Raw genomic sequence first — 25,228 nt, 5'->3', positions numbered from 1 at the left:
TGCAAGATAAGAATGTACTTGCATTAGTGATATAGTTTCGTACAAGTTACATATTATATGAGCTCAAAATCTTAGAAGATATCTTCATACGCAGCATGATGCTAATGGAATCTATTCATAAGGCGCATGTAAGTAATCCAGTAGGTACCTTATTAAACGGCTATATAAACGAATATAATAAAGTTTGTGGATAGCATTAGTCGATTATACGTTTGAAAGATGTCACTATATTACAGCTTGTTGCGCTCCTCTATACTATAGTGTAATGGCGGCTCTAGTCATCACTGCTATCGTTTCATGTGTGTGAATGATTAAATTATTAATTTTTGTAAAAAATATGTGTTTTTAAGTGTTGTGAATTATTGAAATGTGATAAAAACCCATATACCATTGATCTGTCGGCTTTTACCACTCCTTAATTTTCCAGGTAAGTGAATAAGATGTGTTTGAATATTCGAGCAATATCTTTTTGTCGCATTCGCAAACCTTTGCGGGGCGCGTCCATGAGTAATATTGTGCCTTATTTTTTGAGTTTTATTTTATCACGATGTCAAGGGTTGTCAAAAATTACTGCTTGTTATGCCCACCAATATTTTTTAAACAATACTTGGCAATAACGATTTGCGTGATACCTTTAGCATACGTTCTGGTACAAGGGATTCATGCTGTAATGATTGATACGATTGAATAAATATAAAGTCGGTTGAATTATTTTGTATGTTGTAGAAGTGTGGTCTTGTAGTAACAATTTATGACAGTTGATGATTTTATTATTTTGCAAGCAGAACGGCCCCAAGAAGACGATATGTCGAGTGATGAAGACAAACCACCTGCGCCGCCGGTCCGTCTGACCAGCAACCGCGCTACAGACCGCAGTGACTCTGTAGCCTCTGTGGACATGAGGCCTCTTCCAAAAGGTACTGTTTGGCACCTTTCCAATACATTTACACATCTACTTATAGTTGTATTGAGTCATGTAATTGTCTAGTTATTTTGTAAACAATAGTGACCCTAAAACTATATAAACAATATGAATTAATCAGTTGATGAAGGACTGTGGTAGTTCAACAGTCATTGTATAGCTCTGATATGGATCTCTATGTCTTGACTAACATTTTGGAAAGTGTATATTATGGTAACTTACTTCTATGTCTGTATTGTGTATGTGGTATAAAATTGCCCAAATAATATCAATGTTTACATTGTTTCAGAACCTGATGATGGTGGTGATAGAAAGAAGAAAACATTAAAAGCTAAAATCAAAGGTTCTAAGAGTACTGCACACAATGACAACAAACCTAACATTAGTTATCCAACTAATTTTGAGCATACGGTACATGTGGGATTTGATGCAGTCACGGGGGAATTTACAGTAAGTAATTATATTATTGCTTTGGCAACCCCTTTTTTTAATTGTCCACCCAATAACAATATTTTGTGTATCACCTGTATTAGGAGTTTGGGAAAACCCATGACACATCACTTTCATTGCATACCTACTAACAACCCCATGTGAAATGTTTATTGCACTAGGGTACTGTGTGATGGTGAACATATTTATAAACTTAGGACCTCTTGTCTTTGTCCAAACAAATATTACTTGTATTAGCACTTTTCAGTAGTTTGATACAATAACATGCCCAGGAATTTTAATTACTGAACTTTCTCTTGGTTCATTTGAATGCTTATTACCAATTATAAACTGGAAAAAAGATTAACAAGCACTCAACATTTGGAAGTCTTGATTATTTAGTTATAATTTTATTTTATTAAATCAACTTTAATTGGCAACTGGAGATATATTATCATGAATCTGGTCATTATGAAAAGTGAGCTTACTGCTAACACAATGCCTCACAGCTTTTGATGCTTTGCTTTCATATAAAAGTGGCATATAAAGTATTTTTATTTGATATTTTATTTACATTATTCTTTGTTACCTGATATTAATGTAAATTAAAAGTATATACAACAAATAACTCAAAATTAAAGTAGCTGTAACTAAATGGTAATAGATTTATTTCAAATTCACCTTTTAACGAAAAGAGGTTGACATTGATAGTTGAGAAAGGCATAATGCAGCATGTTTATATTAGAGAATGTATATTTAGATTTAATGATGTAAATGGGTGTACACCCTGGAATGTTTATAGTCCATCACTGTGTAAAACAATGTGATGGTGATTAGCTGGTTGTTTATAATAAAATGTAATTAAAACTAAAACAAACACATCATGTAATTGAGTTCCATGTATTACCGCTTTTGTTTCAAGCTGCCTATGACAGTAAGTAATAGCTTATATATTATTATATATTCAACTACATTCTCACATTACACAACTAATGTGATTATGTATTAAACTTTGATTGTTATTTTGTTGATCTATTTCTTAATTTTGTTTATTGTTTTTACATAATTCACTATATGTTTATAGATTAATGCAATACCAATGTGTGGCATGCATAGTTATTTACTTCATGTATCTGTGTATTGTATTACATCATGGCTAATTATAGTAAGATCATAGTTAAGTTTGTTTGAAAATTGATAATGTAACCCCTTATAGATGTAAATATTACATAGGTATTATAAATTCAGTGTACTAGTTTTAATAGAAAACAACTAATTAGATATCATTCTTTTAGTTAATATTCATTTCTTAGTAAATTAGTGTCCTACATTCAATATTTGTTCATTATCTGCTATTTCTGTAATCACAAAATATATTTATTGCAGAATGCAATACATAATCATTACAACAATCTTGAGAGCTATAACAAGCATTATGAGCATGACTAATCTATTGTTACTTCAATGTGTTGAACTATATTTTTTCATTGATTTATAGTTCAACAGCAATTGTATTATGCTTAATAAATGGCTATGGAAATTAGATAATATTGAGAAGTTGCATGGAAATAATTATTATGATGTTTACAAATAAATAATGTGGTAAATTTTCTGCAGGGCATGCCAGAAGCATGGGCGAGGCTGCTGATGGCAGCAAATATCAGCAAGCAGGAACAAAAGAACAATCCACAAGCTGTGTTAGATGTACTCAAGTGGTATGATGCATCTGCCACTCAACCCCCACCATCCAAATACATGACGTCTGCTCAGATGCACACCACACACTCAGGTAATCAGATGATAATCCTTTTCTACATGAAAAATACAATAAAGGTCACTAAAGAAGGATTTATGAAATTATAGATAGATTATAAATTAAGTATGTATTGGCCTTCTTTTGGCACCTTTACTTTTTGGTATTTTTGCATTTATAAAATAAATAGGTGTTAGGTATTCTCTGAATAGACATTTATAATCAACAAATAGATGACAGAAGTTTCATGGTTTTGTATTTTACTGTTAACAGCGAGCATTACTGTGTAATAACCTTAGCACAATTTAAAAGGCTCATCAGTATCGCGAGTCTCGTCCAGCAGTCCGTCATCGTCGACCCCTACGGATACAGAACACCCCGAGCCTCCGCCACCGCCGCCGTCGCGACCTGACCGCACCAAGAGTATTGTATGTATATCATCACTTTTCAAATGGTTGTTGCCTGTTATATTAACGCAACAGGCACCGACTGTGGTCAATTATGTGTAATATTAGGCATAATTGTCTGTTTATTTAATTTTCACTATGTATAAATTGGTATTTAATATTCGTATTTTTGTTTTAGTATACAAAGCCAATAGAAGAAGAGGAAGCGCCTCCGCCCCGACCGATACCTGCGCCCGCGTCGCCACCGCACGTTCCCCATCCAGCGCTCACCACGCATTCCGTAAGTTTATAAATACAATACACACCTGGAAGTCTGGCTACTGTAATTTTAAGGGCCAATAAGACTTAGAAGAAGCCCGTACATAAATAAACCAATATGTTAGGTTAAATTAAGTTGTCTTGTGTACAGATCTGCAGCCGCGCGGAGGTGGGTGGAGGCGCGGTGTTGGACCGCAACAAGAACCCTGCGGCGGGCGCCCCGCTGGCCCCGCTGGCGCCGCACGCCCCGCACACCCCGCACACGCCGCACACCCCGCCGCCGCACGCGCCACACCCGCCGCCCGCCAACGGCGCTCAGACCAACACCGACACCGGGTCTGTACCTCACTGCCCACCCTCGATATAATCTCAATATAAACTACAAAACATTACCCAGTAAATTAAAGTTAATTGTTTTTCGGTGTATTGAATGTCTTTAACGCGATGTGGAAAGAAACATTGCTGTAAAATATCTCGGCCTACCCTCAATTAAACTGAATTTCTATAGTGGCCACCTTCGTCTTTGGCAAAATCTACGAAACTTGCTAATGATAATATTTTTCATTATAGAAGAGCTACTGGTCAACAACAAAGGAAAAAGAAAATGACTGATGAAGAGATATTAGAAAAATTAAGAACTATCGTTAGTGTGGGTGACCCCAATAGAAAATATACAAAAATGGAAAAGATTGGACAAGGGTAAGTTAATGCATTATATTTTAGTCACATATTCATATCTCAATTTTGTGAATTCTGTAACTTCTGATTAATTATCAAGTAACATTCAAGACTTGTTTTATATAATGCTAATGTATTCTACATTATAGCGCCTCGGGAACTGTATACACGGCGATCGAGACATCGACAGGTATGGAAGTGGCGATCAAACAGATGAACCTTAGCCAGCAGCCCAAGAAGGAGCTGATCATCAATGAGATCCTCGTCATGCGGGAGAACAAACACAACAACGTAGTCAACTATCTCGACAGCTATTTAGTTAATGAAGTGAGTTATTATCACTACTATTTTTCATTACATTAGGTGAAAATCTGTATGAGATGAGTATGCGTTACTGAAACTGGATAAATGGAGTCTTATATTGATTTAAAAAATCGTCGTCGAGGGAGAGCATTCCCCTTCTCGGGATCTAACACTATTGAACGAATATGTAGATTTGTTTTCTAGCTAAATGAGTAACACTTTGTCTTGTTAGTCATAATGTCGACAGTTTGTTTTTCGTGTTATCTGCTATTCGGTACTGACCTGAATAGTATAGGTAAACGACTTCATAATCAAATCGAATGATAATAATTGTGATAAACACATTGTTATTTCAGGAATTATGGGTAGTAATGGAGTACCTAGCGGGTGGTTCTCTGACGGACGTGGTGACGGAGACGTGCATGGACGAGGGGCAGATCGCGGCCGTGTGTCGCGAGGTGCTGCAGGCGCTGCACTTCCTCCACACCAACCACGTCATACACCGCGACATCAAGTCCGACAACATACTGCTCGGCCTAGACGGACAAGTCAAGCTAAGTAAGTTGTTGAATATTTACGTAACGATGCGATATGATTACTCTGTGAGTCTATACCAAAAGTTCCATTCTCTGCATGGCAATTTTCGCAAGTTCATTTGTATCTATTTAAATTAACTTTTTAACTGTATCTATTTTCACCACTTCCCTCGTCTCTGGAGGGAATATCTATCGATAGGTTTTTGTTCGTCGCATTTGCGTATGCTAGAAGGAGAAATGTTGCTGTATTCAGGCATTTACATAGTCGGCCCGAGTATAATGCATTTCGTATTATTGACATTTATATTCTAGTTATTTTTAGAAATTTACGATATCTAAACCATTTTTCTCGCTCATTTACAGCTGACTTCGGTTTCTGCGCTCAAATATCACCTGAACAAAATAAAAGAACTACTATGGTCGGCACACCATACTGGATGGCGCCAGAAGTTGTAACGCGGAAGCAGTACGGGCCTAAGGTAAGACTTTACAAATCATACACTGTTCAAGGATTCGAAGTGAAAAATAAATATTTACAATGTTGCATGAGTTCCTGGGTGGTTCAGTATTGCGCAGATATCTTGCGTTTTAATTTATCCTTAATGGTCGGGAAGGCACAATGGAATTAACAAGAAAATGTTGTCTACCGATTACCATTTTATATTTTATATACACCTTATACCAAAGTTCTAATATGTTAATTTATTCATTGTCAACAGGTGGACGTGTGGTCACTGGGTATCATGGCTATCGAAATGATAGAGGGTGAGCCGCCTTACTTGAACGAGAACCCCTTGCGTGCGCTATACCTTATAGCGACTAACGGCAAACCTGACATCAAGGACAAGGAGAAGCTCAGCACCGTCTTCCAAGACTTCCTCGACCAGTGCCTCGAGGTAGACGTCGAGAGGCGCGCCACCGCTCTCGACTTACTTAAGGTTTGTTATCCTTCACTTATTATGCGTTATAGCATTACACCAGACAGACAATAAGTCTCATCAAATACTTAAACGACTTGACATCGACGTCAAGCCAGTATTAGGTTTAATTGTGTTATTCGATTTGTTTTAGCATCCCTTCCTAAAAATGGCGCGACCGTTAGCGTCCCTGACTCCTCTGATCATGGCAGCGAAGGAAGCGGCCAAGGGCCATTAGCGCAGGCCGGCGGCGCCGCCCGCGCCCGCCCGCGCCTAGCGCCCGGCCTCGCCGCGCCGGGCCCGCTCCCGGCCGCTCCCGGCCGCTCCCCAGTGCCTGCGCCTGACGTCACGGGCCGCCTCCACGGTGGCGACTGTCGCGTCTATGTGCAAATCTGTGACGAAACCTAATTAGAGAGCAATACCTATTTTAAATGTAAAACTGCTGCCGAGTGAATATAATAGAGGTAATATTTTTACAAGAAGAGATCGATTAATAAAGTGCAGTCCACTAACTTTAAATCATCGTAGAATTGTGTAGTAGTTATTCGTTATTTTAGCGACGCGATCTCTTATTGACGTGTTTCTTTTGACTGTTGTAAGGTAAGATCGGATAGTGTAGATAGATATTAGATGTTTAGATACGAATTTTTCAAATATTATGAACTATGATAGCTGCAAACGAAGACTGGCAGATGTTTAGGCGACCTTGTAAAGTATAAATAGTAGGGTACAGTAGAAGCGTTACGTTAGTATCGATACAGCTTATTCACTGTGATGATAGTTGACGAGGACAGTTAGTCGGAAACACTTCAATACAGAGGCGGAATCGCTTCACTCGTGGCGCTCGTGGCGCTCGTGGGATGTAGCCACCAGTCGCCAGTGATCGACCTGTGTGTGGATGGTGACGCGTGATTGGTACTTTATCATTTTAATATTATACGTATTCCTATTTCGACGTAATTAGTTTTTTTTAATATCGTTTTAATATTTGTTAAAACATTTTGGCGGTTCATCCAAGCATTTTATTGTGAACTGAATGTAATTCATATAATTTATATCGTGTATTAAATCTAATGGACACTGATGGCTTACGCTGCTTATTTGCTTCGATAGTTACTAATTAGTGATAGTTTTTATGTGTAATGATTGTTAATTTATTTGAAATTGCTTATAGCTTCTGATTTACGTTTTTGAGATTATATTATTATTATTCTTAGCGGTTTATTCAAGATTCTTCTAAATTTATTAATTTTACTTGGTATATTGTTATTATAACACGCCAAAAATATCTCATGAGACCGACAGACACATTCATTTCACAATGTCACTTGAATATTATTGTTAGTCATGAGGTGAAGCATTTACATAGTATTAAGTTTATAAAGTCTATTCAACTGATTTATATTATGAAAGAGAAAAAATATATGGGTGATCGTCTCCTTTATGGCACAAACAGTAAGTATTTATTAGAACAAGGAATGGTTAAATATATATGTGCAGAACGATAGGTTTTAATCAATAATAGACATAGATTATCCATTTATCGGTAGATTTATGTCATTTCGCATTACTGTTACGACAATAGTAGAAGATAATTAGCATTCAATACATAATGTGTTTTGTATTAAATCATTGAAGTATTTTATTTACATTATTTTATAAGACTTGCAAGTTGTCTCTCTGCTTTTACTGTTTAGGTTGTGCCGATAGACGCTGTTAAACTTTGTTTTATCTGATATGTATTCACTATTATAAGTGTGTGAGTGTATGAGATCGTATGAGCCAGGTGTATGATATGCATATATGAAGTGATGTCGGGGGAAGGCTGCAGAGGCTGGCCTGCTGTAAATTGTACAGACGCAATGTAGAAACGAGTATAATTACTCATTGACAATATGAACGTGACCAATTTACGCTATGTAGAATCTGTGCAGTCCCGGTTGGTGCATAATGTATGGCCTTCTGCATTTTATTTGTTATTTTACATACAAAAAGTACTGACTTTGCGAAATATTTTAAAGCAGCAAGATTGAACCGTACATGTTTAATTAGTTTTCAAGTAACGTATCTATGCTGTTGCCTTTTATTGACAGCATAAGGAGAACTATCGTCCACTAACCGTATTCAATATTATGCGCCATACACAACGTTATAAAAATCATATTTTATGTGCTAAGCTTACTTTGACGGCCTAAACTAAACATGTTAATTTGTAAATGATTGTAGCAGAATGTTTATAGTTTGGCATGTTCATAACAATACCGCCTGCACCAACCATACCAAATTGTGCAATAATGTAGAAATGTAAAAATTGTAGCCAAAACTTCAAGAGAGCTTGAGAACAAAGTTATTCAATATCTATATTACTAAAATATTGTAAGAAGTGTATTAATTACATAATGTGATCATGAAGATGAATTTGAGTATGCATAGAATGTTATGTTGAAAAAGTAACTGTAATTATGTACCTAGTATAAGTTAAAAATGTATTAATTATTGTAATAGGTAACTGAACAAGACATTTAATGCGGTTACAACATTTTTCATGTTTTTTGACAGTTGTAAAACACCAGTGCCATGTATGAGCTACTTGTGCATATAAATTACCTACTACCATACTATAATAAAAGACTCACCATGATTACTTTACTGTTTTATTTATTATACTGCTCTTACACACTTTAGTCTACTGGAGAGGTATACCTTTGTGAAAAGTGTGTATTGGATTTGATCTAGTTTTAAAAATGATGACATGAGCCGACATGCGCTGTTGATACGATAGATCGATCCTTACAATAGACCAATCTGTGACCTACTGTCTCGTACGTAGTATGTAGCATAAAATAAGAATCCATTTTCAATTACAAAAAATATTTATTGCAGTATTTCTCACCTATAAAAATATCTACGTATATATTAAATAATCAGCAGCAAGAGCTATGAATAAAGATTTGTACTCAAGTTTAAAAAGTACATATGCGTTTTTATGTTAGGAAATAAATTATAACAAACTTCAATTCTTAAAATAATGACTGATACAAACATACGTAAATGATTAGGATATTATCTCTGTAACAGTTTAATGATCACTAATTGAACCTTTGATAGCAGACTATAAAACAAAATAACAATGACTCGATATGGTAACTAAAGCGATACAAAGGTTTGACTCCTCAATCATAATGACAAAGTTTCATAAGAATTGGCTACTTCAACTACATCACTAAAATAATAAAATGATCTGCCCATGTCAGGTAGTTTAAGACAGATTAATGTATCAAAATGTGATTTTAGATTAACAAATAAAATGTTTAAAATTATCACGTTTAAAAAGCAAAATATTTTGAATACATTAATCCAATGACTAACAAAAAATGTTTAATCAAATATAATATATGTTCTTACAATTACACACAAAAATGCTCTCTGATCTGCATAGCGTTTGATGTAGTATAATAGCATTACTTGTAATTACACAAGCGACAACGCAATTGTTTATACTAATTAATTAGTTCACATTGATGACACGTTAGTCTTTCCTCTCTTCAGCAGGTATGAAGTCCAAGGAGGCAGAATTAATGCAAAAACGTTTTCGTGTGGGCGCTGGCCCGTCATCGAACACGTGGCCCAGATGAGCGGAGCACTTGGAGCATCTCACCTCAGTTCGCACCAAACCTGGCCGTGTTAAAACCAGTAATATATTCGCTCCAACTTTAATTCACACACCGGGTCCGTTCACCAAAAAGCCATTTATGTACATATCACATTGAACAATGGATGACATGAATACATCCGAGAATGATGTTCACAGAGTTCGTGTCGTGAGGTAGGTGTTTGAAGACAGGCGTCGACGCGCGGCCGCGGCGGACGTCCAGCCGGCAGCCATCCAGGAGGAGCACAGGCGGGACGGGACAAGACGGGGCGGTTCAGGTTGCCAGGACAAATGCATATTATTTATCATGCGCATTCCAGAACGGTTAAGGTGATGTCACGATGAAGGCGTGTAACAGTTAGGCAGCGAGTGATGCAGTAACACAATGTTACCGCCGCATCGCAATACAATTGTGTGATTGTTCGTGTATTGTTTGTGATCGCTCGCCCGGAGCGTGAATGCGATTAATAATGTAAAATAGCATGTTTATGTTGATATTATTTAATGTGAGTGATGTTTAGTTTGTGTAATGGGTGACGATTTGACACACAGTGCATTTCCATATACATAGTTATACGAAGAAACGAAGCGTAAAAGTTAAATCATAGTGATTTACCAATCAGAGCCGACTTACGTTTGTTGTGAAGTCAGGATTGTGTCGAGGATGGTCAAGGAAACAGGGAAGACAGAAAAAAAAGATAAAATGTATTAGCACCAGTATCCACTTTCCCATCACCAAATATCATAAATCATAATTACATAGAGCATAAATTGTATTAGAATAATATCTTATGTAGGGACATAATATAACTTTATATTCAATCGCTATCTTTATTCGTTAATGTTATTGTAAAATGTAATACATATCTCTAGGGAAATAAATATTGTAATTATATATTTCTAGACTGACGGAAAACTCAAAGCACATGCGATGTTAGTTGTATTCTATTTCGCATGCTAAACTAACCCTAATGGTAAATATATGTCGTCTATTTAAATTATTGTAAGTATGTAATGATCTATACAATTTCGTATTTATAGATTTTCGTTTGATTAAATGGTTAGATATTAGTAACACCTAGATTCGGCACTAGAAATCAGGTTTAATGCAGGTGCGAAAATAATTAGACGCTATTATTAGACTTAACCCTTTCCACTTTATAACTTAAAAGTAGTTTTAAATAAATGCATACTCAGATAAAATTATACAGTTTAATATTATCGTAGCACTTCATCAAGATGCTTACAATATCTTTACAATACTTACAATGTGACGCATCGAGATAATATCACATCTTCATCATGTGAAACTTGAACACTTTGAATAATAAATAGCAATCATACTCTAATTACATTACATGCTTTCTTACACATGTTGATGCGGATTGCGCAGAAAATTAAGAACGTACATTAATTATCGCGTGCGCCGCTGACTAATATACCTATGTATATTAATAAACTTTCAAAGTAAGTAAGTAGTACAAAATAATTATATTGCAGTTATAATTGCTGTCGATCGCGGTGCATGAACCAACATTTGGAGCATGCTAGATTCTAACATTGACCTCACTCCCGTTTATAATGAAGGATTAACACCAAAATGACCGACTACATCTTAAAGCAAGAAGAAATTCGGTCTCTAGGGTCTGAAAACGGGCTGAACTGCTAATGTCTGCAGCGTAAAAAAAGCTTTATGCAGGTAAACTATTATAAGTGGAAGTACACTACGTTCTTGTAATATGAACTAGTCAATGGAATACATATACGGCTCATGTTACAATTCGCACGGCGTATTGTATGTATATAACTTCGAAGTCGGTAGGTAATTACATAAGTAGTACGTAAGTATATTATTGTTCAAGTTGAAGGTTAACGTGTTTATGTACATATATGTATAGTGAATTCACGACCATAACAACACAACGTGCGTATAAGGCAATCAATCGTCTATCTAGATATGGAAGTAACATTGTGTAGTGTGTACCTTACCTATGACTGTGAGTGAACATAAAGGTCGATATCCACCGGAAGAAAAGACGCGATGACTAATAGTATTTCCGCAACTGATAGATATGTGCGGACTAAATTGAAGATTTGTGGAACATAGAATAATATACAATCACCAATCAATAAATTCATCATTATAACTTCCATTATTTTTTCACATAGGTCTCTTAGTATCTGCATTAAAGCGCTATTGCACTCTTTTACCCATGAATTTTTAATTTAACAGGCCTTTTAGATCTCATTTGTGAAGAGCTATGTGATGAAGACCTTATTTTAATGATAAGAATTATTATCTTGAGTAGTAGGTAGTCTTACAAGACGTCTTTATCTTAACCAAGGTAGATATCGGCCTTTATTCAAGCCAATTGATAGTACAAAGACACAAAAATACACAGAACTCGAGCAAGTTATGATAAATATTGTGTAAACTGTTTGAACAAAATTATCTATACATTCTGTACTATATAATGTAATTATAATGAGATTACAAAATCTTGTCGTGACTTTGTGTGATCACTACGAACACGCGTGTTAAGTGCTGTGGTGAAGAACAAACAAAAGTATATAAATACTTAAAACTTATCTATTGGGAAATAATATGTTAAGTGTTTGGACATGTTTCTAAATTGTAGTGACTAGTCTACTGAAGTAAAAGGGAAGAAAAACTATATAGACTCCCATAAAGCACAATATATAAATAAAATTAAACAACTACAGAATTGTAGCCAAGGTAATTAAATGTATGTTCTAGGTAGGAGGTGTTAGAAATAGGTCTCTTATTCTAATAATAGGCAGTGGCAATGACATTGATCCATGAGCAATACCTCAGTTACATTGGTTCAGAAAATAATTGGCATTGAACTAGTCAAGGTGAAGTAAATAAACAATGGAACTTAGAAAGTCATCATAGTTTTTGTGTTAAATCTTGTCCTGTCATGGACAAATTGTTTTTTACTTACTTAAATGAGTTACCTACTTCCAGAAAAAAAATGGCCATTTTGTAAAGTGACTCTGCCATTTATTATTAGAATAAGACTAAAGGATATTGAAAATGGAAGGATTATACTTTTAATGGAGGCCTGGTTAGAGGGGCTATTGTTGAATACTCTTTTATGTAGGTATATCACCAATCTTTATGTTACCAATGGCATTGAAAATTTGTTCCATATTGTTCATTTCAATGAATAGTCTGAAGGTTAAATAATCATGGTTGAAAATTAAAATGAATGTGGTGATGAAACAATAAGTTACATACAAAACATTTACACAAGTTATCTCTTCCAAACAGTTTGAAATATGTCTGAATTGTTGATTTAGCAAAAACATCATCAGCAAATATTTCATGCCTTTAGTTACAATTTTCATATAATTGCATAGAATTAGCACATAGACTCATACCTGCACTTGTGTCTTGATGTAAGGTAACTTTTTCTTTGGCGAGGACATCATTGAATGCTGGCCATCCACACCCAGAGTCATACTTATTCTTGGAGGTAAATAGGTCTTGTTTACATACTACGCAAACATACATCCCTTCTTCATAGAACTTATTAAAGCATCCTAAAAAGTACATTATTGTTTAGTTTATGAAATTAATTCCAAGAACAGTAACAATATACAGATGATATATTGCAGAATCTTTGCTGTCTTGCATTATTTATCAATTAAAATTGCTACTATAGAGACATGGATGTGTACAAAAAAGAATATAATTTATAAATCAGAACACATTAGTTTCTAGAATAACATTAATATTTAAATATATTATACCCGTAAATGGTCTTTCGGTTCCCGCTTCTTGTGTAACATGATACTGCAGCGGAGTCAATCGCTTTTTCAAAGACTCTTTATCCTCCATGGCTCTCCACACTAATGCTAAAACACGAATTTAAAGTTTGTATAAACTTCACGTATTTAACTGGCACATATCCAAAATAGACTATGAACGAGGTGCTTCCGTATTTTTATGTCGATGATACACACACGCACGCACACGGAGCGTCGTACCTGTCGTGAATGGATGCCGCAACTGCACACTTCTGTTCGACTGCAGCGCCTTCCTAGCTACGACTATCGGTCTCAGTAATACACGCATAACTTACATAGCCTAATACGTTGCGCAACTGGATGATTTCGGTTTCTAATAATAATGGTCAATGATAAGATAACGCCGGTATTCAATAAAATCGATGCTACTGTGAGTTCGAGATCTCAATTTCTATCAGCTGTTTGACAGGACACTAGTCACGCAATGTCATTCTGACAAATGACATCTTATTTTGACAATGACGTCGAAGCTGGTCGTCAGAAAATGATGAAATGTCTTTACCGAAGCTGTTAAAAAGTTAAATGTACATTTTAAGAACTTTACAAAACGATGGAAATATACACTTATTTGTTAGAGTATGGGTTTATGTAATTATTCCGTTATTTTTTTATAAAAGTAGTTATGCGATATTGAAATAGTTTAACGGATTCCAGATAATTTTCTTGCAATACCATAATAAGAATATATTATTAGGTATTTTACGAATAAAGAATCCTTATTCCAACAGTTTTAATTTTCCCACAGAAGTCGAAATGACAGTCTACGCCAAATCAGGAATCATCACATCATCACCAAAGATTTGTGGCGGTCACAATTTTTTTTTTTTCATGTTTTATTTAATATCAACTATATTATTGGCGGAATTAAGCATAAAGCCAGGATCGCCATGACTCTTACCAAAAAAAAAGATTTGTGGCTTGGTTTTAGGATAAAAGGCAAAATAATTAAATAAATGTTTATTAAACCAATAAATATTTTAATTAAATCTACAACAGAAACATTTATTTTATTTTCACTTAATAGTTTCTTTTGTGATTGATGCTCCTGCTGTTGACTCGAATTCATTTTGCTTTTTCTGGCTTCTCTATAAAATAAATACAATATAAATCGGTATCATTCCATCGTCATCCAAGCCAAGAAGGCACACTACTACAACTACAACACTAGGCATTTATTTCGAATACATTCATCCAGTTTTCAAAGGGGACTACCCATTGGAACATAAGTGGCACGTCATGAAGTTTCAGTGGGCATATTAGACTGCTATAATTTTATTTGTTTCTTTGCACTCATGGTAAGTTATCTTGCAGGGGCAGACTTATTTACAATCAATAAACACTGGTTTATGGTCTAATAATAGTAACCAATGGCCTAGTATTATAATGCCGGAAACTAGTTATAGTGTTCTATTAATTAGCAACAATTTGTCGTTGAAAAGAAGCATGGGATTACTTACAGCAAGAGACTCTCTGCTCTTCTGCATTTGTGTGAGAACATATTCTGTGTCGTCTTGTTCAGAGTCCACATATGAGAGAGTGGCGTTCGACGTGACGTGTTCGGTTTCAGGACGTTTTTCACGCATAAGAGGTTCCATCTGTGAAGAAAAAAATCTTCAGAGTTGTGTGTAAAAATCTACCTTTAGGAAATGATTAGCCGTACCAAGGTAGGTAAGCTTGATACACCGCCAGACACCGAGTTAAAATGGATTTGACAAGCATCGCAATAAAAATGTAAGCGAACGTAAAAAAATGCTGAAGTCAAAGTGGAGAAGGAAGATAGATACTTGTGGGTTCTGGTATTTGATAGCCAATAGACTTATACGGGTATAGATTTTTTACTTTTTCTAACATATCTATATAGAAGAAATTTAATAAAGGGTCTTACACAGCCGCATTTAAGCGAGACGCATTCACTGAGTGATTTCTGCCACAGTTCTGTAGAGAGCTCCTGTGCCTCGGGCGTCATCCACCGGCGCAGGCACGCACGCCGCCGCCGCCACCGCGGCGCCTTTCCCTACAAACAGTCAGGAATTGCACTTATTTCACAAACACAATATTTATATTACAATACAGAATAATAAATAAAAACAGATACTGGGTTAATAACTTTTAAACATTCGCGTTGCATTATTTAAGTAAAACGTAATGTTTGTTAGTTATTACGGTCAACAATCAAATAGTCTGAATTTTATGCTAATAGCGCTGACGTTGGTTGATCTCAACGTCAACGCGACTAGGACAAATCTTCAGAAGATCATCAATACGCCATGGATGGAACTTCCAACAAGCAAAAGTAAAATACTGAGCAGGCACGATTTTCATTACGTGATATTTAATTACTCTGCATACTTACGAGTTACAAGTGCAATTCCTCACTGTTTAAAAGATACTTGGGAATGATTAAAAGTAATTACTATACAAACTACTGTACCTGCATGTCCTGTGAGCTGTAGCACTTTTTCGGATCATTTTTGAGTATAGTAGAAGTGGGTGGTTTCTTGGACACAGCGCGACCCACCTTCTCTTTGATCTTGAGTATACCATCATAGACAATACGGCAGGGCCATATTAAGAAGAAAAATGCGTTGAGCATAAACTGCACCGGTCTGTAAGGTAAAGAGGCATAGAGTAAGTTTATAATTACTATTCCCTACATCACCTAGGCCTTACATTGGAAATTTGAAATTGACTGTCAGTGAACCTAAGAATAAACGCCAGCAAGTGAACACTGACATCTTTAGGAGCAGAAAACTTCCTTTGGTTATTCAGAGTGTCCATGGAAATAATATATGCTGAAGCTAAAGAGACACAAAATCGCTGCCCCATATGGTTGATTATGATGGCAATTTAAAGAAAACCCATTTGCTAATGTCCTTTACTAATCTAATTTTTTTTAAAGAGGATATTTTATGAAACGTTGAAATAAGGTTTCTTATGATTGTAGTGATACATAAAGGGCCTTATAAGTAGTTATTCCCAAACTGTACATATTTTAAAATAATTAAAATACATACGTGCTTAAAAGGCGGACCGTTCTAGTTTTAGTTTGAGGGTGTATGGGCCAGCCTTCCTTGTCGTACACGACTCGTTGCCCGCGCAGCTTGTCTTCATAGTAGTGGTCAAGTTTGCGAGGCATCTGTAGGAGCCGCTCCATGCCGCAAGTAGCAATACTCACACACGCCAGCCCTAACATGGCTTTGATCAGTCCTGAAAGATAATACGCTATTTTGAAACTCAAATTAGCTACTCAAATCTTTTTATCACAGAAATACTGACGTAATAACGTCATTTTAACACAGCTTTAGTATTTAGGGTCTATATTGTAACTGCAAGGTTTCTTCCGGTTAAGTAGAAAAATACTCTGAATTAAACCGAACATGGAAACGGTACGAGAAAAGTATGGCCGTGTGATCGTCGTCTTTGGAGTTCTAAAGACCTTTATATTAAACTGGAATGACTTACCACATAGAAATGCAAACAGCAGCACTCCGAAGAATATAGTGATGTAGTTGAGTGATCCGTTGTCGTCGTAGCACACGGAGCGCGTGTGGCGCGTGCGGTCACGCGTCGACAGCCCCGCCGCCTTCTGCCGAGCCTCGTCCATGTCGCGACACAGCAGGTTCGGGTCATCACCTAGCATAATATAGTCATAATATTTAGCAACCATCCCCTGCAACATCATATTCGACCATAACCCCTCTTCAAAATATTAATTAGAGTCTCAAGGTATATCATAGCATGCGGCATGTCAAGCCGCCAGGGACGGAGGTGTATTGTATTAGTGAAGGGTGGCCCATCCCGGGCATCCAAAAGTCTAAATAACAAAAAGTTTAGAAACAGTAAAATACAGAGTTCTCGTTCGGTAGGAGACCCTTGCCAGTAGTGGTCATGCACGGATAGAAATGAGTGACTGAGCCTCATTAAGGATTCCCGTCTTAGGTCTTGGTTGACCTTAGCCCGCCAGTTCCATAGGTGTTACGATTTCTCTAGAGTTTTGGCACTCGTCTACGTGAGCAAATTTAATTTGAGGCTATCATACAAGTGTGTTAAAGAGTACTTACTCAAACACACACAGGCACAGTGCCATACACAAAAACAGCGGTCTCCTTTCTTTATGGCAACATCTCTGATCGCTACGGACTGGTCTTCATCGTTAATCAATGACACTGAAATTTAAAACAACAACCTGGTGAATTTAGTGGTAAGAAAACTTGATGACTCGTAGGAAAATCCTGTTAACTAGACTACTAATAAGTACGGAATACAAATAATTAGCATAGTTACGGAACTGTTTGCAATGATATATCAATTAATATAGTGAGAGTTGTTGTTTTCATAATTAAAACTACAAATGATGACTTAATAGTTTACCAGTACAATGTGCCAGATCTACAGGAACTTCAACAGGCAATTCTAGGCGAAGACTTCGTGTGTGTCGTGGTGGTATCAGGATAGGGCCCGAGATGGTTGCCTCTTTAGAAAGATCCGACAACAAGGGATCAAAGTCTCGGGCTGAAACTCTGAACATAAAACAATTAAACACTTTATTATTTAGATTTGTGCAGAACTTGACGCAAGCATAGCCTGGCATGGCTACATGGCATGAGATATCCATACTAATATTATAAATGCGAAAGTAACTCTGTCTGTCTGTCTGTCTGTTACTCAATCACGCCTAAGCTACCGAACCAATTTGCATGAAATTAGGTATGGAGATATTTTGATACCCGCGGCGAGAAAGAACATAGGCTCCTTTTTACCCCGGGAAAATGACGCATTCTCATGGGAAAATTCAGGTGGCGGACGAAGTCGCGGGTAAAAGCTAGTATAAAATATAAATACTCCTTTAATTGGCATGTCTAGTTAAAATTTTATAACAAACCTGAAGCGTGCAGCCGCCAGCCCTGTGTTCCCAACTTGTAAGTTTAATACGGTTCGCGCCCTTCGAGTGCTATCCGCTACTGCTATTGATATACGACCAGATGAACTGTTAACAAAACGTTTTTGGTTTTAGCAGTTATTTTCAGGTACAATTCTAAAGGCACTAGCTATCATCGATAAAAATAGACTAAATCAAAGCTTGGTCACATGAATCCCACGGAGTTGACATAATATATGGCGAATGATCTTTCCCGCCCGATTTTAATATGCTATCCATGGATAGAATAGCTTATCTTCAGTTGAATTTTGGCAGATCTCCTATAAAAAATGTGTCTGAATTTAACCGAAGATAAGCAAATCTATGTAAAGTGATTGTATGGTGTATGGTTACTGTAGTTCACTTATATTTTCGGGATACTCACCCCACTCGGACGAGTTCATTATTATCAGCGCGAGCTTCCACATCAAGCTGTGCCCGTTGCTGACGCCGATGAGGTAATGTCAAGTATCTATCAGTGCCCCGAGTCACTACGTTGAACTTCTCATTGTTCCTCCCTAACAGTGCCTTTGCTACACGGACGACTACTTTACGATGTTTCTGTGAAAGATTTAAAATATATTAAAAAAAACATGCAGGTACGGTACATTTTTTTTTTGCATTCCTTTGTGCAGTACCTGTTCAATTGATTCACTCGAATTGATCGGGCTTTCCGTCTCAGAATCTTCATTGCGTTTCGTCAGATTGGCGTCACTATCCCTTAACCCTACAATGTCTTCCTCTGGTACCACTATGTACTCGGCTTCTTCGAAATCTGAACACAGAAAAAGCCATATTTTTACAAAATCTTACAGCTTAGCTGCTAACTGTGTAGACTAACACTACAACAATTTACTGCTTGGTTTCGTGCTAGATTACTCCCTTACTCTTGCTGTGCTGAGAGAAGCTCTCGATGCTGAAAGTGGTGCACTATTCATACCTTTACTTGTAGCGTGACGGATCTAACAAAATGTACAAACCAGAAATTGATAGAATTTAATAATAACATTAGGTCGGGGAAAAAGTCTTTTCGAATTATAGTATGTATGAACTTGTAATAAAATCTCTTTGGCTTCAACAATCACAAATGAGTACACGGTTCATTGTGTTTCTTTCAGTGAGCTCGTGAGGTAAGTACCCAAATATCGAGCTTTTTTGTGTAGAGAAAATATTTTATTACAAGTTCATACATACTATAACGCGAAAAGACTTTTCCCCGACCTAATATTTACGACCAAAAAGTAAATAGGTATAATAATAATGTTTATTACTGTCGGGCGCCGTGAAGTTCTCTGCAAAGGAGTCGACGTATCCGTGCTCAACATTGATGGGTACAAGTAGACATAAGCGTTTAGTAGGTAATGTGAACTCTTCTCTTGGGATCCATCTCGTTGACCGATACCTGACGTTTAAATCTTGACCTATCCATTCCGGAGATAGAGAACTGACGCTGAAAGAATACTTACACATAAGTTAAAAAAACACCGAGTAGCTACCTATATAGTGAGGCGCTCATAGCCAGTTGCGCTCACCGGTCGGTTAACGATCTGTGGGTTAAGCAACCGTTGGCGCGGTCATTCTATAGATGGGTGACCGCATAGTGGTATTTGAGCTGGGCGTCTTTATGCTTCGGAGGGCAGTACGTAAAAAGTCGGTCCCGGTTGTTGTCTATTAAGATAACAGTCGTTAAGCCACGTCAAAGGACTTCGGGCAGCTTGAACAACTTTGACACCAGGTTGACCACTAATCATACGACAAACAAACAAAACCTATATAATCTCATTTTGTGCTCAATCGAGGCATTACCTTGCTATGTCACCTTTAGTCAAGTCATTCCACACAGTTTTTCCTTCTGGAGTGCTAAGTTTTTCAAACAATTGCACGTGGACAGTGTACCACAACTCTGGAGAACCAACTTCGTATATTGCGTAATCTTTTTCATCTGAATAGACGAGACCGTCGTAATCAGATTTTTTAGTTTTGCTCTTTGTATTCTTATTTAGTGTCGTTAAAGACATTTCATGGAGTTCGTTATTGGATATTCCATCGGAAACGGTCGATCTAGTTTTTAAATAAGGGCGATAATTCTTTCTTAAAATACTTTTTGGATATTGAATATCCATTTTCTTCGGTGTTTCTTTTTTACGTTTAACATTTTTATGATTGCTATCGTGTAATCCGTCTTCAAAGTCACCGCTACGTCTTCTTTTTTCTCTATCAAATACTTTGTGAAAATAATCTTTTGAAAGCCATTTAGAATCCTCATCAGTGGCAGCTTCGACCACTATGTTATGTTCGTTTCGTTTACAACGTTTGTTTGTGTTGCTTAAGTCTGAACAAACGTTATTTTCCTCTGTAATGTTAAAAACGGTTAAGAGGTAGACGTAGATAGAGATAAGGTAGGTAAATGAATAATTGATATAAGATGACTAATGCGTAAGTAATGAACTTATGTGATTTTAGCTCAACTTGTGGAGTTAAAAATACCTACACTATATTCGACCGGTTTACTCTGTGTGACCAAGTAAATTCTGATTGATAAAATCAAAAGCGTGTACAGGGAGTGAGAGGGACTTAGGTATTATTATTTCTTCAAGTAAAATATCCATCAAAGTACGTACAAACAGACAACAGTCCCGACTGATATGATAATGTAACGTCAATGAGAAAGCGTTCTAACTGGTTTTATAATACAGCTTGTTGGCGTTCAGCAGAAAAACCGGTTTGATTGTAAGGGGAGGGCTCGGGCCGGCCGCGGCGGGCCGTGCGGAGCCAGTCGGTGTACAGCCGGGCTCACTCGCCGCTTCATTTGCACGAAAACTTATCGAACATTATTACATTAGGTACATGTTCTACAAGTAAATATCAATGGAAAGGTTTATAGAAACAGTGCGAGCGCATCCTTGCCTATGGAACCCAGACCACCCTGATTATCCTGAAATGCATGCGAGGGGACAGGCCTGGCAAAATGTTGTGAAAGAAATTAATGACAGTTCTATTCCGAACAGTAAGTGTTTATATTTATCTCCTTTTATGCAGGTTTAAAAATATAGTTTAAACTTGATAACGATGCCTTCGAAAACCTGTTTATTTAAGACGGTTAGCGAAGGTCATTGACAATGATAGCATAATCTTTGGTCAGTAGGTATCAAGACAGAAAAAAATTTGTTAATAGCGTTGGGAAGATTTTTGCTGAGGTATAAATGAATGAGGTAAGACACAGACTACAAATAATCTGCCCGACATGTTATGAAAAATTAACGAACAATTTATTTGTTACGACCTGGAACTATGTTCTTCTTTGTATATGGAAATCAACAGGATTGAATGTTTTGTTTATCTATGAATTGAATCATCGGCACAGTTTCATAATTTTACCAATAACATTAACCAAAGGGTTTCTTTACTTACAGTTAAAGCTGCTAGAACAGAATGGAGGAAGCTTCGGGACAATCACAGGGAAGCGTTAAAAAGGGCCAAACTTGGACAAAACAAATTATTACCGGCCCAAATAACAACCTGGAAGTATGCTAAAGCGATGCAATTTCTAGAACCGCATATGAAATACAGGATAACAGAAAATATAGAAATGGATCCACCGGCTCCGAGCCGTCAGAAAAACTCTGAACAAGACGTGTCTACAACAATCGCCGTTGAGCCTGCCAAGTTAGAAACATCGCCGCCAAATAAACGACGCTGCACTGAGTACAATGAAGTTGACGCAACAAATAAGCCACGACAAGACAAAGAACCAGACGCACTTGAGTCATTCTTCAACTGCATACTAAAAAGTACAAGAGACATGCCTCTTTGGATGCAAACTCAAGTAAAGAAAAAAATATTTGCCGTAATAATAGATGCAGAAGAACGATTGTCATCATCATCACAAGAACGTATCAGTGCGCCCGACGAATATGGACAGCAAAATTACATATTTGAAAGTAAAATAAAAACAGAAATATATGATGAATCCTGAGCTATAATATTGTAATAATAATAAGTAACTTAGGTATAAAATTGTAAAGAAGCTTTAAAAATAGTAGAAAACTTGCGCTTACTCTTTGGTATTATCATCAGTGAAAAATGCTTAATATTATTTGATAATAAACTCGATATTAACACTTCATGCTTATTATTTTGTTCTAGTAGTTTCATCTAAGTACAAGTTTTTATTAAGAGGTAGACAAACCACAAACTCCAACTAAAATGTTAATGAATACGTTGAAGTTAGTTTGTTAGTTCAGTACCGCTATTGAAAATGCGCTTAACGATGTTTGGCCTGTTTCTATACTTACTTGAAAAGAAGAAACCAGCGTTTTTCGCGTTGGTGCAAGATACCGGCATTGCTAAACCTCACATAAAATTGCAATGCCATACTAGTGTATTATCTAACTATCTACCTGTCAAAGTAACAGAAAATATATGGCACTAACTACTGTGTGTATTACGAATAAAGAAAATAGTTAGGTACCACATTTACTAAGCTCATGGAGTTCTACGTCGGTGGTAATTGAAGCAACAGTTTGTAAGTCATGTAGAGCTTCAGGATCACTTTGTAGATTTGTCGCGTTCCCATTAGCAGCCGAGTCTATATCGCGCTGAACACGAATCTGAACGATTACAAAAATCATATAACTAAGTTAAGTGTTATATTTTAAATTCTTACTTTTTGTAGTAATCTATAAAGCTTGCCTAGGAATCTTGTATTATTGTGTAACATCATTGCTGCGACGTGTTGTCGCAATATGCAGTGTTGTGGCTTCGCCCTAACGCATATAGTTCCACGAGGGAATCGAATCTATGACACTAGTTCTAAGGTACGGCCGACCGGGGCAGTGTGCAGGGGAGGCAGAATCTGCTGAGTCTGCTGATAAGTATAATATGTGTTCAACATACCCTTGCGTCTTCATGATGCTTGACGTTACTTGCTTTGTTTACAGCATTCTTCAACAGTACTCCACGTACTGTCTGAAATTAAGGCAATTAGTAATATAATTAATAACAAAAAATATCGTGAAGGTAGGTACCTACATACTTGTTTTATTTTTATCAATGCAGTCCGGCGCGCAATATTGCCAATTCGAAGAATTTTATTGTATGATGTATTAGTTAGTACTTAAGTATTTTATACATGTAAGCATACTCTAGTAAATACATACCAATTTTTCTTTCAAACTATCTTTACTTACTTCTAATCTCCGCAGTTTATAAGCTTGCAGTGGCGAATCTCTACGTAATCTCAGAATGTATGGATTGAGAAGCCGAATTTGTTTATTGTTTGATCCTTCGAAAACATGCTCGATAGGTAAATACTCGTCCCCTGAACTCTGTAAAACAAATACAGAAGTTTTCCCTCGTCAGTTTCAAAATTGACTGGACCAACGCAACCGTGCCTGAATTACTTAATTTTATATGTTTTACTTTAGTAGGTTTACCTGCCTCTATTACATAAATTAATTATAAATGTAAGTGTACTAACATCGGACTCACTGATTATTTTTACAGTTAGAGCCAGTTTTTTATAGCAGTCTTTCAGCACACTGTGCTTAAATAATTCCGCTCGTTCAAAGCGAGTCGTTTCACTGTCGGGAGTATCGCTCAACTCCTACAAACAAATGCGATTCTAGTTAATACAATTAAATTATAGTTATCTGGGTAAACTATACTAATTAATGCATAAATCCATACTTCAGAATTGCAATTTATAAAGACGGTTCGCACTTCCACCTCGGATCTCTTGTCGCCAGTTTTTGTATTATACTCCGGATCGTCTTCAAATGCCAATATTGCGTTTAAAATAATTAAAATTACAAAATATACTAGTTCTAACCTGTAAAAGAAATTAATGGAATTAACAGACGTTTGCATTATTAATTGAAATGCATTAAGATAAGAGGGGCGGCGCTTAAAATAGACTACGCCCTTTAAACTCATAGTACAGCCGTCGCTATCGGACATACTTACGTTCAGAGATTAGTTGGATTCCTGAATTCTGTTTATAATTAGAATATTAAATTGAAAATATTGTTCTACCGTGTAGTTCCTTTCGATTCTTTTTTAAGGTTTACTTAGATGTACCACGTACGGAAGCAGAACCACACCACTCCGTATGAGTGATATCGACTGTTCACAAATAACGTCGCTGTGAGTGAGGTTGAAGTGCGTATGAATAGAGACCCAAGTTATTTTGACTCGAAACGCCTAATTTCAGGTATAGGGTATAAGTTACTGTCCACTATTACAAATACTGATTTCGCGCGGACGTTACAGCACCAGCAGTATACAGGACGTTAGAAAGGTACTTCACACATTAGCGACATAAAACATTCAACGAGAAGACCACGATTAAGATCATAAAAATTTTACTCAAATGATAAAAACAATTCGATTTAAATATGAACTCAGATCGTCTGATACAGATACATACCTGTTACTTTTCATAATCGAATACTTGTATCTAAATCTACGAACTAAACTAAGTATAAATGTATTTTGAATGTAAAGAAATGTTGACGCAAATATTGACATTACATGATTTTTTGACGGACATCATCTTGGACAGGTTCTCTTTGCTATTCATTTGAATTTTATTGTCTACGGCCCAATACATAGATGCAATCG

The 25,228-nt window shown here is 36.5% G+C and overlaps 4 protein-coding genes across 9 annotated transcripts; 2 read left to right on the top strand and 2 right to left on the bottom strand.

Annotated features, from left to right (window-relative positions):
- The first annotated feature begins 265 nt into the window (after nucleotides 1–265).
- Nucleotides 266–8,185, top strand: Pak (serine/threonine-protein kinase PAK 3-like protein). 2 transcript variants are annotated; one of them, XM_076127128.1, is made up of 13 exons: nucleotides 266–427; nucleotides 786–917; nucleotides 1,212–1,372; nucleotides 2,969–3,140; nucleotides 3,417–3,532; nucleotides 3,690–3,791; nucleotides 3,921–4,105; nucleotides 4,340–4,468; nucleotides 4,597–4,774; nucleotides 5,107–5,308; nucleotides 5,650–5,765; nucleotides 6,006–6,224; nucleotides 6,358–8,185. In XM_076127128.1, the coding sequence occupies exons 2-13, from the start codon at nucleotides 806–808 to the stop codon at nucleotides 6,439–6,441; spliced, it is 1,776 nt and encodes a 591-aa protein (XP_075983243.1). In that variant the 5' UTR covers nucleotides 266–427; nucleotides 786–805; the 3' UTR covers nucleotides 6,442–8,185. The 2 variants fall into 2 exon arrangements, with proteins under 2 accessions (XP_075983243.1, XP_075983252.1); XM_076127137.1 differs by having other exon boundaries at nucleotides 783–917.
- Nucleotides 8,186–9,057: 872 nt separating this feature from the next.
- SelR (methionine sulfoxide reductase SelR) lies at nucleotides 9,058–14,114 on the bottom strand. Of its 4 annotated transcripts, none has more exons than XM_076127150.1 (4): nucleotides 13,846–14,114; nucleotides 13,633–13,737; nucleotides 13,261–13,422; nucleotides 9,058–9,914 (listed from the first exon to the last, which is right to left on the bottom strand). In XM_076127150.1, the coding sequence occupies exons 1-4, from the start codon at nucleotides 13,955–13,957 to the stop codon at nucleotides 9,733–9,735; spliced, it is 561 nt and encodes a 186-aa protein (XP_075983265.1). In that variant the 5' UTR covers nucleotides 13,958–14,114; the 3' UTR covers nucleotides 9,058–9,732. The 4 variants fall into 4 exon arrangements, with proteins under 4 accessions (XP_075983265.1, XP_075983291.1, XP_075983275.1 ...); XM_076127176.1 differs by having other exon boundaries at nucleotides 13,965–14,114; XM_076127160.1 differs by having other exon boundaries at nucleotides 13,870–14,109.
- Nucleotides 14,115–14,633: 519 nt separating this feature from the next.
- On the bottom strand, nucleotides 14,634–25,127 carry LOC142978269 (uncharacterized). Of its 2 annotated transcripts, XM_076122644.1 has the most exons (19): nucleotides 25,035–25,127; nucleotides 24,296–24,437; nucleotides 24,087–24,212; nucleotides 23,797–23,934; nucleotides 23,504–23,575; nucleotides 23,079–23,217; nucleotides 20,414–20,960; nucleotides 19,879–20,057; nucleotides 19,246–19,382; nucleotides 18,993–19,168; nucleotides 18,572–18,676; nucleotides 18,061–18,209; nucleotides 17,751–17,855; nucleotides 17,152–17,322; nucleotides 16,704–16,896; nucleotides 16,121–16,295; nucleotides 15,575–15,703; nucleotides 15,147–15,284; nucleotides 14,634–14,774 (listed from the first exon to the last, which is right to left on the bottom strand). In XM_076122644.1, exons 1-19 carry the CDS (start codon nucleotides 25,046–25,048, stop codon nucleotides 14,703–14,705), a joined length of 2,907 nt encoding a protein of 968 aa, XP_075978759.1. In that variant the 5' UTR covers nucleotides 25,049–25,127; the 3' UTR covers nucleotides 14,634–14,702. The 2 variants fall into 2 exon arrangements, with proteins under 2 accessions (XP_075978759.1, XP_075978767.1); XM_076122652.1 differs by lacking the exon at nucleotides 15,575–15,703.
- On the top strand, nucleotides 21,350–22,731 carry LOC142978259 (uncharacterized). The gene is made up of 2 exons (XM_076122632.1): nucleotides 21,350–21,614; nucleotides 22,021–22,731. The coding sequence occupies exons 1-2, from the start codon at nucleotides 21,476–21,478 to the stop codon at nucleotides 22,581–22,583; spliced, it is 702 nt and encodes a 233-aa protein (XP_075978747.1). The 5' UTR covers nucleotides 21,350–21,475; the 3' UTR covers nucleotides 22,584–22,731.
- Nucleotides 25,128–25,228: the final 101 nt, after the last annotated feature.

Source organism: Anticarsia gemmatalis, chromosome 2 (genome assembly GCF_050436995.1).
Source record: "Anticarsia gemmatalis isolate Benzon Research Colony breed Stoneville strain chromosome 2, ilAntGemm2 primary, whole genome shotgun sequence".
NCBI lineage: Eukaryota > Metazoa > Arthropoda > Insecta > Lepidoptera > Erebidae > Anticarsia > Anticarsia gemmatalis.
This window is presented reverse-complemented; position numbering and strand designations above follow the sequence as displayed.

Bases quoted from the DNA above. Each gene is read 5' to 3' on its own strand.
- Pak (XM_076127128.1), top strand. From the start codon at position 806: ATGTCGAGTGATGAAGACAAACCACCTGCGCCGCCGGTCCGTCTGACC. The intron at 5,309-5,649 runs GTAAGTTGTTGA...GCTCATTTACAG, and splicing joins AGACGGACAAGTCAAGCTAA to CTGACTTCGGTTTCTGCGCT. The intron at 5,766-6,005 runs GTAAGACTTTAC...CATTGTCAACAG, and splicing joins GGAAGCAGTACGGGCCTAAG to GTGGACGTGTGGTCACTGGG.
- SelR (XM_076127150.1), bottom strand. From the start codon at position 13,957: ATGCGTGTATTACTGAGACCGATAGTCGTAGCTAGGAAGGCGCTGCAG. The intron at 13,738-13,845 runs GTGTGTATCATC...TTCGTGTTTTAG, and splicing joins GACGCTCCGTGTGCGTGCGT to CATTAGTGTGGAGAGCCATG. The intron at 13,423-13,632 runs GTATAATATATT...TGTACTTTTTAG, and splicing joins AACCGAAAGACCATTTACGG to GATGCTTTAATAAGTTCTAT.
- LOC142978259 (XM_076122632.1), top strand. From the start codon at position 21,476: ATGGAAAGGTTTATAGAAACAGTGCGAGCGCATCCTTGCCTATGGAAC. The intron at 21,615-22,020 runs GTAAGTGTTTAT...CTTTACTTACAG, and splicing joins TGACAGTTCTATTCCGAACA to TTAAAGCTGCTAGAACAGAA.
- LOC142978269 (XM_076122644.1), bottom strand. The intron at 23,576-23,796 runs GTAAGTAAAGAT...CCTTAATTTCAG, and splicing joins ATAAACTGCGGAGATTAGAA to ACAGTACGTGGAGTACTGTT. The intron at 16,897-17,151 runs GTAAGTCATTCC...ATTATCTTTCAG, and splicing joins GCTGTTTGCATTTCTATGTG to GACTGATCAAAGCCATGTTA.